This window comes from Erythrolamprus reginae, chromosome Z (assembly GCF_031021105.1).
Source record: "Erythrolamprus reginae isolate rEryReg1 chromosome Z, rEryReg1.hap1, whole genome shotgun sequence".
In the NCBI taxonomy this organism is placed as follows: Eukaryota; Metazoa; Chordata; class Lepidosauria; order Squamata; family Dipsadidae; genus Erythrolamprus; species Erythrolamprus reginae.
Genome location: NC_091963.1, coordinates 151,150,545 through 151,165,207, shown reverse-complemented (window position 1 = coordinate 151,165,207; position 14,663 = coordinate 151,150,545). Strand labels below are relative to the sequence as shown.

Below are 14,663 nucleotides of genomic sequence, written 5' to 3'. Positions count from 1 at the left end.
TATGGTATATCTTGTAAATAATTAGATTAGATTAGATTTATTGGATTTATATGCCGCCCCTCTCCGTAGACTCGGGGCGGCTCACAACAATGGTAAAAAACAGTACATAGTAACAAATCTAATATTTAGCAATCTAAATTACAGTTTTAGGTTAAAAAAATCCAAAAGAAACCCCAATATATAAAAAACAAGCACACAATCAATCATACACCAAAACTACATGAGCAAGGGGGAGATGTTTCAATTCCGCCATGCCTGACGACAGAGATGGGTTTTAAGAAGTTTCCGAAAGGCAAGGAGGGTGGGGGCAATCCTAATCTCTGGGGGGGGGGGAGCTGGTTCCAGAGGGTCGGGGCCGCCACAGAGAAGGCTCTTCCCCTGGGTCCTGCCAGACGACATTGTTTAGTCGACGGGACCCAGAGAAGGCCAACTCTGTGGGACCTAATCAGAAGGTTGCAAATAGTAAAATACCTTTACTATATGTTGGCTTGTATTGTTGTCTGACCCACCACCACGGCCACATGGTTCAAATACAGTATTTCTATCATTGGGTCTAGGCCCAGCGTGGAAGGCCGACAGAAAGGCTGGAGTAGAAAGACCTGCGGCCAACTGGCGGAGGCGAAAGGTGTCCATCCCCCCCATGCCACATGGCCCTCACCTCAAAAACCTCGTCCGTCTTCAGTTCCTTCATGCTGAAGACGATGCCGTGGCAGAAACCGGACACCCGCACGGCCCGGCACCCGTCGTCCTGAAAGGCCACGTTCTTGCCACAGGAGCTGTGGAAGCGGTGGGCCACGCCGGGAACTGGAGGACAGGCGAGGAGGGTGTCAATGGGGCACCCCGAGGGCCCCAACTCCCCAAACCCTCAGGTGTGCGTGTGGGGGGGGGTGCTCACCTGGCGAGTGGATGGGGAAGGATTTCTCCGTGATGTTGCTGGTGGAGAGGCTGTTGTCCAGAGGCCCCGTGGAGCTGGTGATGGACACCTGGACGCACTGGCCGTAGAGGTCCACCACGGCATAGACCTCTGGGTGGTGCGAGAAAGAGCGGGAGGGAGGGAGGCGAGAAATTAGACAGGGATCCGTTGAGCCCAGTCAGAGAACAGAACAGAACAAGGAAAGAAGGAAAAGTAGAACAGAACAGAACAGAGAATAGAATAAAATAAAACAGAATAGAGTAGAATAGAATATAGAATGGAAATATTAATAAAATAGAATGGAATGGAATAGAATAGCATAGCAAATAGAATGGAAATATCAGAGAACAGAGAATAGAATAAAATAAAATAGAGAATAGAGTAGAATAGAATACAGAATGGAAATATTAATAGAATAGAATAAATGGAATGGACTAGAATAGCATAGCAAATAGAATGGAAATATCAGAGAATAGAGAATAGAGTAGGAATAGAAGAGAAGATTAAACAGAGAAAATTAATAGATAACAGAATATTTTATTTATTATTTATTAGATTTCTATGCTGCCCTTCTCGAAACGGCTCAGGGCTTTATTTATTGGATTTATATGCCGCCCCTCTCTGAAGATTCAGGGCAGCTTACAACACATAAAAAGAAGAACAGTACAGTATAATTGTCTAAATCCAATAATTAAAACAAACTATATGTGCTCATCTATAAAACCCAGTATTACTTAAAAAAAGACCACTCATACCCACTCTAACAATAACCATAGGTTGCACTCACTGGCCAGAGGGGCGAGAGTCTAATGGCCCCAAGCCTGGAGGCATAAATGAGTCTTTAGACTCTTGCGGAAGGCAAGGAGGGTGGGGGCAGTACGAATCTCCAGGGAGAGCTGATTTCAGAGGGCCGGGGCCCCCACAGAGAAGGCTCTTCCCCTGGGCTCTTCAAAGGCAGCCCCATGTAGAGAGCATTGCAGTAGTCGAACCTGAGGTGATAAGGGCATGAGTGACTGTGAGTGGAGACTCCTTGTCCAAATCAGGGCGCAACTGGTGCACCTGGCGAACCTGGGCAAACGCCCCAGATAAATAAAACAGAATAGAGAATGGAAAATAGAAAAGAATATCAAATAGAATAGAATTGACATAAAATAAAATAGAACATAATAAAATAAAACAGAATAGAAAATAGATTAGAATAGAATTAATGGAATTGAATAGAAATTGGAAGGGACAATAAAACGTATCAGGAAAGACTTCATGAACTCCATCTGTATAGTCTGGAGGACAGAAGGGAAAGGGGGGACATGATCGAAACATTTAAATATGTTAAAGGGTTAAATAAGGTCCAGTAGGGAAGTGTTTTTAATAGGAAAGTGGACACAAGAACAAGGGGACACAATCTGAAGTTAGTTGGGGGAAAGATCAGAAGCAACACGAGGAAATATTATTTTACTGAAAGAATAGTAGATGCTTGGAACAAACTTCCAGCAGATGTGGTTGGTAAAACCACAGTAACTGAATTTAAATATGCCTGGGATAAACATATATCCATTGTAAGATAAAATACAGGAAATAGTATAAGGGCAGACTAGATGGACCAGGAGGCCTTTTTCTGCCATCAGTCTTCTATGTTTCTATGAATGAGGAAGGAAGGAAGGAAGAAAGGGAGGAAGGAATGAAGGATGGATGGATGGAAGGAAGGAAGGAAGGAAGGAAGGAAGGATGGATTTAAACATGCCTGGGATAAACATAGATCCATCCTAAGATAAAAATACAGGAAACAGTATAAGGGCAGACTAGATGGACCAGGAGGTCTTTTTCTGCCGTCAGTCTTCTATGTTTCTGTTTCTATTGGAATGGAATAGAAATTGGAAGGGACCCTGGAGGTCTTCTAGTCTAGTCCAACTTGCTGCCTAGGCAAGAAACTCTAAACTATTCCAGACAAACGTCTCTCCCATCTCTTTTTAAAACCTTCCAGTGTTGGAGCGTTCACAGCATATGGTGGCCAGCTGTTCCACTGGTTAATCGTTCCAACTCAGGAGGGAATTGGAGTCCACGGGTTTTGTGCCAGCCACCACCCCAACCCGCTCCGACCACCAAGGACGGCCTCACCCTTTCCTGGCGGCAGCCCTGAGCAAGCCACCCCCTGGTCCACGCTGTTGATGAAGTAATGCAGGTCTCCCTTCACCGTGCGCATCATGCCGATGCGCGAGCCGGTCGTCAGCGAGTCCAGGTCGCAGCCGTAATTGTTGCGCAGGGTGTTTCCGTCCTGCATGATGGCAGTGCCGCTGGGAGAGACAAAAAAGAGAGAGGGGAAACACCGATGCGGCTGCAGCCAATGCCCTTTTGCAACGCTGCGACCGGAGGAAGGACGCTGGGCTTTGCGGGATGTGGCTGCCATCTTGACTTTTTTGACCTCCTGGGAGTGGGGAAGAAGAGGACAGGGCCAAAGGCATTCGGTTTCTCATGGGCCAAAGTAAGGTAGGGAGACTGGATTCAGTTTCCCCCAGGGGCGGAGATTCAAGAGTTGAAGGTTGAAAGTCGCCTAGACGGCTTTTGTGCTTAAGGTGGGACTAGAACTCCCAGTCTCCTGGTGACTGTCCCCAAGTCACAACTGAGTTTCATGCCTCAGGCATGAAACTAAGGCAGGACTGGAACTCACCATCCCCTAGCGATTGGCCCAAATTCACCTAGTCAACTTTCACGACTAAAGTGAAACTAGAACTCCCAGTCTCTTGGTGATTGGCCGAAAGCCACCCAACTGGCGTTCATGCTGAAGGCGGGACTAGAACTCACTGTCTCCTGATGATTGGCCCTAAGTCACCCATCCGGTTTTTATAACTAAGGTGGGACTAAAATCCCCCATCCCTTAGTGATTGGCCCAAAGTCACCCACCCAGTTTTCATGCCTAAGGCAGAACTAGAACTCACCATCCCCTAGTGATTGGCCCAAATTCACCCAGCCAACTTTCATGACTAAAGTGAAACTAGAACTCCCCGTCTCCTGGTGATTGGCCCAAAGTCACCCACCCAGTTTTCATGCCTAAGGCAGAACTAGAACTCACCATCCCCTAGTGATTGGCCCAAATTCACCCAGCCAACTTTCATGACTAAAGTGAAACTATAACTCCCTGTCTCCTGGTGATGGACCTAAAGTCACCTAACTGGCTGTCATACCTACGGTGGGACTAGAACTCACTGTCTCCTGGAGATTGATCCAAAGTCACCCAGCCAATTTTCATGACTAAAGTAAAACTATAACTCCCCGTCTCCTGGTGATGGACCTAAAGTCACCTAACTGGCTTTCATGTCTATGGTGGGACTAGAATTCACTGTCTCCTGGAGACTGGCCCAAAGTCACCCAGCCAACTTTCATGACTAGAGTGAAACTAGAACTCCCCGACATGATTGGCTCAACGTCATTCAGTCCTCTTTCATGGCTAACCCAGAACTAGAAATCCTGGCTCCCGGCTTTCCAGATTGTTGCCTTCACCTCTAGGCCGAACCGGGTCTCGCTGTTAAGATTTAGGCCTCGTTTTCCGCCCCTCCCCCCGCTCCTTACTTACCTGAGCATCCAGGTGTCGTAGTCAATGTCTGTCATTGTATTGGGGAATTCCAGGTCCTCCGGGCGGATGGCTGTGACCCCTGCAAGGGTGAAGGAGGCCAAAAGCGCTAAGTGGGAGAGGGGGCGTCCCATTGCCCCCCTCCTGCTCCCCCCAATTCAATCCCGCCCCCCCTCACCTGCTTCGATGGAGCCGGACCATCGATCCACCATTTTCTGGATGACAATTTCGAAGAGTTCGCCGTCCCGGAGAGGCCTGGAGGGTTGTCAAAGGTTGTGAGAAAAGACGAAATAAATAATATGCTAAACATTAATTGGATAATCACAAAAGAATTAGCAATACTAGTTAAATATGGGGAATTACGAGAATTTAAAGAAATCAAAACAGCAGCTTTGGAAAGCACTCAAGCAGTAGTGGCATTAGGGTGGAAGGACAGCAATAAATGGACAATCCAGAATTGGTACTGGTACATGGTGGACCACATCCACTTCGGAATTATGGAAATAAGATTAAATAACTTTGATGAAAATAAATTGGGAGAAGCTGATGGCACGATGGAATAAGGTGAAAGATTATATCTTAAGTAGAATTTATGACGACAAATGTGAAAAATAAATTCCAATCACTTTTTGTAGGTAAAGAAATGTAAACCGGAGCTAAGGAAGAAATTGAAACTTATTGTAAATAATATAACCCCCTAAATGGTGGTGGGTTTTTTTATTGGTGATGGGCACGCCTTCTTTTATGTATTCTTTGTTTGTTGTTAATTTAGTAAATAAACCAATACATTTTTTAAAAAAGACATCACCAACAACTGTAATTCTGGGCTCTCAGTTGCCGTCGTTGAGTTGATCCCTGTTCATCCCCCCCCCCAATTCAGACTCACGCAGCTCGTCCTCGATTTACCACCGATCCATTTAGCGACCGTCTGACGTGACGACGGCGCTTGAAATAGTGTGAATTAAGGAAGGGTTTCTCACAACAGGTGTTATCAAAATTTGGACGCTCGGCAACGGGCACGTACTTACGACAAAAGGGGGGGGGAGCCTGATTCGACTGAGAACTGTGCGGGTAACTTCACCGATGCGGTGATTCGCTTAATAACCACGCCGAGAAAGGTCAGGAAACGGGACTCTCTTTTTGGAAACATGAATTTTTTGGCTCACTTGCTGTACCTCTATGGTGGGAGGGTTTTTTTATCGCCCCCTCCTCACAATTTCCTAAGCCAGTGACGGCGAAACTTTTCCCCCTCAGGTGACAAAAGAGCGTGTGTGTGCACAATTTAATCCTTGGGGAGAGCAAAAATAGCCCCCCCCCCCAAGGAGGCCCTCTGGAGGCTGAAAACAGCCTGTTTTCCCGCTTCTGGTGGGCGCAACAGGCTCACGTTTTGCCCTCCCCAGGCTCCAAAGCAGGGGGGGGGGCATTCATTTTGCTATGGAGCTGCATGAGAAATTGGGATGGTTTTAGAGGCCGGATTAATATAATCAACTCAGTTCTACCCAATACTGTATATCATTGGGTAGAACTGAGTTTATTATATTATAATTGTAAATTATATATTATATTATATATATATATAATTATATATTATAATTATATTATCATTATAAATTAATTGCCCACCTCTTCACTCCTTCCTTCCTCCCTCCATTTTACCTTCCTTCCCTCCCTCTCCAGATGGAGAGAAGCTTCTGTCTCTCTGATTTTCTCTGCCTTTTATTTCTGCTTTTGGGCAGTTCTTTACTTCTCTTTCAAAATATTCCTTTCAGGTGCCCCTCTTCAACTGACCTACATTATCATTTAAGACAACATAGTGGAAGCTTTGCCTGAAAGTAGCTTTGGATTCCTCTTCCTCCTCCTCCCTTTTTTCCCCCTGAGAGGTGGGGTGGGTGGGGGGATTTGCTTTAAATTTCTTGGAAAGGCCAATGAAACCAATGAACAATTAAAAAACGAGCATTTATTGGACTTTTGCAAAAAGGCATGGAAAGAGAATTTCTCCTTCCTTCCTTCATTTCTCTTTCCTTCCTTCCTCCATTTCTCTTTCCTTCCTTCCTTCCTTCCTCCATTTCTCCTTCTTTCTTTCCTTCCTTCCTTCCAACCTCCGCGGGCCGGTCACAGACATTGGGTGGGCTACATCTGGCCCCCGGGCTGCACTTTGCCCAGGTCTGCAGTCCAAAGGCTTCCTTGAAGCCCCGGGAATGTAAAAATGCCTTCTCCCATAGAAACATAGAAGACTGACGGCAGAAAAAGACCTCCTGGTCCATCTACTCTGCCCTTATACTATTTCCTGTATTTCATCTTAAAATGGATATATGTTTATCCCAGGCATGTTTAAATTCAGTTACTGTGGATTTACCAACCACGTCTGCTGGAAGTTTGTTCCAAGGATCTACTACTCTTTCAGTGAAATAATATTTTCTCACATTGCTTCTGATCTTTCCCCCAGCTCACCTCAGATTGTGTCCCCTTGTTCTTGTGTTCACTTTCCTATTAAAAACACTTCCCTCCTGGACCTTATTTAACCCTTTAACATATTTAAATGTTTCGATCATGTCTCCCCTTTCCCTGCTGTCCTCTTGTCCTTTTCACTGACCGGTTGGAGATGACGATGGCGTCGTTGAATTCGCTGCGGCAGTTCTGGCGCAGGGCGGTGCGCCCCCCGTTGGTGATGACGGCGTTGTTCCCGTGGAGGTGGTGGAAGCGCAGGTCGCTGCCTGAGGCCACGGAAGAGGGGCTGCTCGGGGAGAGCTGGTTGTTCCCCTCCGAGAGATCGTCGGGAAGAGGGAGGAGGTCTGGGATGGAGGGAGGGAAGGAATGACCCACACTTGATGGACACCCTCCGAAAAGACTCCCCCATCCATGGCCCACGAGGGTCACCCCAAACACCCAAGAGGAGGGGATCTCAAGCGTGGAAACTTTAAGACTCGTGGACTTCAACTCCCAGAATTCCCCAGCCAGCTCTTAGTTTCAGTTTGCTGAAGTCAAGATAGATTACGTCTTAGTGCATTCCCACCATCTATGAAGGAAGTTACTCTGTGTGGCTGGCTGGGGAATTCTGGGAGTTGAAGTCCATCCATCTTCAAACAACCATGGTTGAGAAACCCTGCTCTAGTGGCAAGTCGTTCCCCTGATGAATTGTTCTTACGTCAGGAAATTTCTCCTTCCCGACTTGCAACTCAACCTTCTGAGCTTCAAGATAACCCCGATCCCTTGTTTCCGTCTCAAGCCCCACGTACATCCACATCCGCTCACCTGTGTCGTCCACAATCGTGGCTTGAGCAGCTTGACCATAGAGGTCAGCCACGGCATAGACGTTCGGCGGGACGTTCCAGGCGGCTGGGCCTTGGGCCACACCGTTGACGAAGAAGTGCAGGGTCCCATCCTCCTTCCGCACGACGCCCACCGTGTCGCCTGCCTGGGGAGGGGAGGGGGGAGGGGAGAACAGCCTGAGAGCGGGCAGTGAAGGCACGGACACGATCAGACCCACAGGTGGAAGTGGAAGAGAGAAATTAGGATAGAATAGGATATATTGGAATGGAATGGAATACAGAATAGAAAATAATTTGGAACAGAACAGAAATACAGTAGCACCTCGTGATACGAACCCCTCGTCTCACAAACTTTTCGAGATACGCACCCGGGGTTCGGGATTTTTGTGCCTCTTCTTATGAACTTTTTTCGACTTACGAACCCGCCGTGGCGAACGCCGAACCCGGAAGTTCAGGTTTGCCGTGCGGGAGGCTGCCAAGAAGCGCCACCGCCCGGCTGTCACCTTTGCAGAAGAGCCGTGGAGCTGTCGGCTGGTCGGGAGGCTGAAACGGAGGTGGCGAATCCCAATAGGGAATTCCATGGGCGGAGCTTTGACGTCACGGAGACGTCCTTCCTGGCCAGCCGAAAGGTGACAGCCAGGCGGTGGCGCTTCTCAGCGGCCTCCCGAGCCTGAACTTTTGCCGAACTTTTCAAGTTCGGGAGAACGCTGAGACGCCCCCCGGCTGTTTTAAAAGGTGACAGCCGGGCGGCGGCACCCAGCGGAGCGCTGTTTTTGTGATTTTTTTCCCTTGCACGCATTAATCCCTTTTACATTCTTTCCTATGGGAACCATTGTTTTGTGTTACGAACTTTTCGCCTTACGAACCTCCTTCTGGAATCAATTAAGTTCGTAAGACGAGGTATCACTGTACAGAAATTAGGATAGAATAGAATAGAATATAGATTAGAAGAGAGACGGAATAGAGAAATTAGAATAGAACAGAGAAATTGGGATAGAATAGAATAGAATAAATTAGAATGGAAGGGAAGGGAATAGAATAAATTAGAATGGAAAAGACTGGAATAGAATATGGAATAGAATTGAATATAGAACAGAACACAATAGAGAAATTAGGATAGGATAGGATAGAATAGAATAAATTGGCTTGGAATGGAATGGAATGGAATATAAAATAGAATAGAATATAGAACAGAACAGGATAGAGAAATTAGGATAGAATAGAATAAAATAAATTAGAATGGAATAGAATTCTTTATTGGCCAAGTGTGATTGGACACACAAGGAATTTGTCTTTGGTGCAGATGCTCTCAGTGGACATAAAATAAAAGATATGTTTGTCTAGAATAGAATAAAACAGAATAGAATAGAAAAATTAAGATAGGACAGAATAGAATATAAAAGAGAACAGAATAGAGAAATTAGGATGGAATGGAATGGAATAGAGTTACAGAGTTGGAAGGGACCTTGGAGGTCTTCCAGTCCAACCCTGCTGCTTAAGCTGGAAGCCCTCTACCATTTCCGACAATCTGATCCCTTCTTAAAAAACCTCCAGTCTCCAAGAGTTCCATTGGCGACCTCATTGCTTAATGCCTCTTTGGCAGGAATCTTTCCAGGTTGGGCCAGAGTACAGGTAATCCTCAATTTACGACCCCAACGTTGATGCTGCTCACCCGGGAACAGTTGTTAAGTGAGTTTGGCCCCGTTTCACAACTTCTCCCGGCCACCCGTCCTTAAGGGGATCGAACGGCCGGCTGTTAAAACGAGTCACCCGCTCGTTAAGCGAACCTGGCCTTCCGCGTTAACTTTGGCCTGTCCGAAGGTCGCAAAAGGGGATCGCGTGACGCTGCCCTCTGCCCCCTCCTTGGGAGAGACGCCGCAACCGTCGTAAATGCGAGTCAGGTGCCAAGCATCCGAATCCCACGGATGCTGCGACAGTCATTAAGGGTGGGAAAAAAGGTCCCTTTTTTCCCCAGGACCGTGGTCACTCAATGGAAAGATGTAAGTCAGGGACGACCCATATAAGGATAGTTCTATGATCGTGCATTCAATGGCTACCTGGCGTCCAGCCCTACCCCCCCCCCGACCCGTAAACATTTCTGTCCCTCCTTTCTCTGTCTTGCCTTCAAGCGATCCAGGTTGTGTCCGTATTCATCCAGGATGGTCGTCCCGTTGTGCATCACTCCGTTTCCGGTCATCATCCAGGTGCCTGCAAAAGGAAGGGCCAAAGACCTCGGTCAGCCAGGTAAGGGAGGAGAGCAGGTTTTTATTTTATATATTTTTTTAAAAAAACAAGACTGCTTGAGTGTTCATCTCATTTATTCATTTATTTTAGCAACGTGAGAAAATATTATTTGACTGAAAGAGTCGTAGATGCTTGGAACAAACTTCCAGCAGACGTGGTTGGTAGAAACATAGAAGATTGACGGCAGAAAAAAACCTCCTGGTCCATCTAGTCTGCCCTTATACTATTTCCTGTATTTTATCTTAGGATGGATATATGTTTATCCCAGGCACGTTTACATTCAGTTACTGTGGATTTACCAACCACGTCTGCTAGAAGTTTGTTCCAAGCGTCTACCACTCTTTCAGTCAAATAATATTTTCTCACGTTACTTCTAATCTTTCCCCCAACTCACCTCAGATTGTGTCCCCTTGTTCTTGTGTTCACTTTCCTATTAAAAACACTTCCCTCCCGAACCTTATTTAACCCTTTAACATATTTAAATGTTTCGATCATGTCCCCCCTTTTCCTTCTGTCCTCCAGACTAGACAGATGGAGTTCATGAAGTCTTTCCTGATACCTTTTATGCTTAAGATATTTTACTGTGTATTTTGATTGTACTTTAGTATTGTTGTATTTATCCCACTTGTTAGCCACTTTGAGTCCGTTTTGGAATGAGTGGCATATAAATGCAATAAATCAATAAAATAAATAAATAAATAAATAAATAAGTAAATAAATAAATATGCCGCCCCTCTTCGAAGACTCAGGGCGGCTTATAAAAGAACAATAAAAAAACACCCTAAATCCTAATTGAAAATTAATTTTAACTAATCTAAAACCTCAAATCCTTAACACCAAACACTCTCATTCAGACATCAGACATAAAATCCATTCATTGGTCAGGGGGCTAGAGTCTAATAACCCCAAGATTAGTGGCATAAATGAGTCTTAAGACTCTTGCGGAAGGCGAGGAATCTGCGGGAGGAGCTGATTCCAGAGGGGTGGGCCCCCCACAGAGAAGGCTCTTCCACTAGGTCCTGCCAAGTGACATTGAGTAGTTGACGGGACCTAGACAAGGCTGACTCGGTGGGACCTGACCAGTTGCTGTGACTCATGCGGTAGAAAGCAGTCCCGCAGGTAATTTGGTCCGATGCCATGTAGGGCTTTATAGGTCATCACCAACACTTTGAATTGTGTCCGGAAACCAATCGGCAGCCAATGCAGGCCGCGGAGTGCTGGAGAGACATGGGTGCATCTGGGAAGACCCATGACCGCTCACACGGCTGCGTCTTGCACAATTTGCAGTTTCCGAACGCTCTTCAAAGGCAGCCCCATGCAGAGAGCATTGCAGCAGCCGAATCTCGAGGTGATAACCGACAGGTCTTAAAATGGCCACCTCTCACCTGAGCGCAGGTTGGTCATGGTGGACGGCAGCTGCAGGTAGGTGGGGTTGTGGGTGGTGACGCCAATCTCGATGGAGCCGGCCCATTTGTCCACCATCTTGTCGATCCGCACCTGGAACACCTCGCCGTTCCGCAGCGGCCGGTTGCTAAGGACCACGCCGTGGTTAAAGTCGTCGGTGGCACTGGACAGGACAGAGAAGGAAGGAAGGACAGAGTTTCTCCTGTAAGAACTCGCCGTGGAACGACGTCCAACAGACCATGGTTAGCCATTACCAGAGGGTCCTTGGTTGATGGGATTCCCTTCCAGAAGAGGTCGTGACAGCTGTCAGCCTGGAGAGCTTCAAGGCAGGATTGGACAGATTCATGGATGCCAAGTGTATCATAGGTGGTGATTGAAACGGATATCCATGTGCCGCCTCTATGTGGGTTGAGGCAGGCAGGGTTCCCTTGAGTACCATTTATTGAGGGTCCAGGGAAAGGGAGGGTCTTGCCTTCTCCTTCTGCTCAAGATCCCCTTTGGGGGGCCACTGGGACACAGAATGCTGGACTCAAGGGGCTTTGGCCTGATTCAACAGGGCTCCTCTTAGATTCTTATCTTCTCCTCCCTCCCTTCTCTCCTATATTGAAACAGATGTCCATGTGCCACCTCTATGTTGGTTGAGGCAGGCAGGGTTCCCTTGGGTCCCATTGGTTGGGGGTCGGGGGAAAGGGAGGGTCTTGCCTTCTCTTTCTGCTCAAGATCCCTGTAGACAATTTGGGGGGCCACTGGGGGACACAGAATGCTGGACTTGAGGGGCTTTGGCCTGATTGGCCTGGTTCTTCTTAGGTTCTTATCTTCCTTCCTTCCTTCCTTCCATCCATCTCTTTCCTTCCTTCCTCCCCCTCCCTTTCTCCCTCTCCTTCCTTCTCTCTCTCTCTCTTTGTCTCATTCTCTCTCTCTCTGGATGTCCATTTGCTACCTCTGTGTGGGTTGAGGCAGGCAGGGTTCCCTTGGGTCCCATTTGTTGGGGGTCAGGGGAGAGGGAGGGTCTTGCCTTCTCTTTCTGCTCAAGATCCCCTTGGACAATTGGGGAGGGGGGGTCACTGGGTGAGTCAGAATGCTGGACTCGAGGGGCTTTGGCCTGATTCAGCAGAGCTCCTCTTAGGTTCTAGGTGGACCAGACAGGAAACAGGGCCAGAACCTGTTCCAAAGAACATTCAAAAGGCAACTGGGTTTTCTTGTTTTTTTCTTTTGAAGACGTTTCGCTCCTCATAGCAGAAGCATCATCAACTCTGACTGGATGGTGGGGACGGGAGGGGTCGGTGGTCCTTGCAAATAGCTGGTGACTTGCATCCTTGTTAGAGGGTTGATGTAGCCACTTGGAGGTGTCATCGGTGTCCTTAGGATTGGGATCACCTGACTTGGTGCCAGTGGGTGAGGAGCCTTCTTGGAACCACAGGAAGGAACGTGTCGTGGGTGCCACAGCCACTGACACCACTCGAGTGACCCCACCGGGACACCGACAAACTTCCCAGCGGCCTCAACGGATCTCTAAAACGGAGGTCTTCAAAGAAGAATCAGAAAGCCCAGGTGTCTCTGGAAAAAGCACCTTTGGGAGGGAGAAAGGAAGGAAGGAAGGAAAGAAAGAGGAAAGAAGAAAGGAAGAAAAAGGAACAAAAGAAAAGAAAAAGAAGGAACAAAGGAATGACAGAAAGAAAGAAAGGAAGAAGAGGGAAGAAATAAAAGAAAGAAGAAAAAAAAGGAGGAAGAAAAGAAAAAAGAGGAAGAAAGAAAAGAAAAAAGAAAGAAGGAAAGAAAGAAGAGGAAAAGAGAAAAGGAAGAAAGGAAGAAAGAAAATGGAGAAGGAAGAAAAAAAGAAAAGAAAAAGGAAGAAGGAAGAAGGGAAGGAAGGAAAGAAGGAAGGAAGAAAAAAGAATGAAAGAAAAGAAAAAGAAGGAAAGAAGGAACAAAGGAATGACAGAAAGGAAGGAAGAAATAAAAGAAAAAAGAAAGAAAGAAAAGGGAGAAGGAAGAAGGAAGAAAGAAAAGAAAAAGGAAGAAAGGAAAGAAGGGAAAAGAAAGGAAAGAAAGAAAAGAAAAAAGGAAGAAAGGAAGAAAGGAAAGAAAGAAAAGGGAGAAGGAAGAAAAGAAAAAGGAAGGAGGGGGGAGGGGGGGAGGGAAGGAAGGAAGAATGGAGAGACTAAGAGAAAGTTCTGGCTGGGGGATTCTGGGAACTGAAGTCCACAAGTCTTAAAAGCTGCAAGGTTGAAGACCCCTGCAATAGAGCAAGGGCTGAAGAGAAGAGGCCAAACAGAAGAGGAGGGGGTCCACCAGTTCTCCAAGGCCCTGAAGACGGGACAAGAAATAAAGGATGGAAACTAACCAAGGAGAGAAGTAACCAGAAATTAAGGAGGAATTCCCTAATCAACCGGTGGAACTGCTTGCCACCAGAAGTTGTGGGTTACTCCATCCCTGGAGGTTATTAAGAAGAGAGCGGACGGTCCCTTGTCTGAAATGGCACAGGGTCTTCTGCCTGAGCAGAGGGGGCAGTGTGGGGGGTTGGACTAGAAGACCTCCAGGGTCCCTTCCGATGGGAGATACGTACTGTGGCCGCAGGGCCGTCCGTCCTTCGTTGATAATGGCCGCTTTCTGACCGCAGTTGGGGTGGAAAAGGAGACGCTCCGGTTCTGGGTCGCTGCCCCCAGCGTCGATGGCCCGCCGCCCCACGTCAGGCGAGAGGGCCCTCATGATTGCGTTGTTGCGCCGAAGCCGGTCGCTGTGATTGTGATTGTGCACGATGGTGACTTTCACGGCCATGCCGTAGAGGTCCACCACGCCGTAGACCACCAAGGGAGTCAGGGTGGTCGCCACGCCTGGGAAGAGGAGGGACACAGCGGGGTCACTTGTGGGACCCCCCCCCCAAGATTAAGCCCACTGGACGGCTTAGAGAGGAATGAATCGATGGCCTTACTCTACCCAGTGGTCCTCGACTTACGACTGTCCTGCAGCCTGTCCATTGCGGTCATAAAGTGGGTCGCACACATGGCTGACCTAGTTTCACAATCTTTTTTTGCATCATCATCATCATCATTATTTCTTTTATTCATTAAATAGGAAAGTCAACTTAACATAAAAAAATGTATTACAAATATTGACTGGTGCTGATGGTTGTTATGGGTTGCATTTATTATTATTATTATTATTATTACAATTATTATTTACTTTTATTCATTAAACATGAAAATCAGTCAAGTGAACATTTAAAAATGTATCACAAATATCATTCTGGCGCGGGTGGTTGATGCAG

General features: G+C 47.0%; 1 protein-coding gene across 1 annotated transcript in view; it reads right to left on the bottom strand.

Moving 5' to 3' along the window:
- Positions 1–14,663, bottom strand: part of NEURL4 (neuralized E3 ubiquitin protein ligase 4) — a 54,009-nt gene that overhangs the window by 19,026 nt on the left and 20,320 nt on the right. The window contains 10 exon segments of the mRNA XM_070728733.1: positions 659–804; positions 896–1,024; positions 3,029–3,204; positions 4,482–4,560; positions 4,657–4,733; positions 7,072–7,270; positions 7,731–7,893; positions 9,870–9,955; positions 11,377–11,558; positions 13,962–14,229. Of these exon segments, the coding sequence (XP_070584834.1) occupies positions 659–804; positions 896–1,024; positions 3,029–3,204; positions 4,482–4,560; positions 4,657–4,733; positions 7,072–7,270; positions 7,731–7,893; positions 9,870–9,955; positions 11,377–11,558; positions 13,962–14,229 (1,505 nt within the window).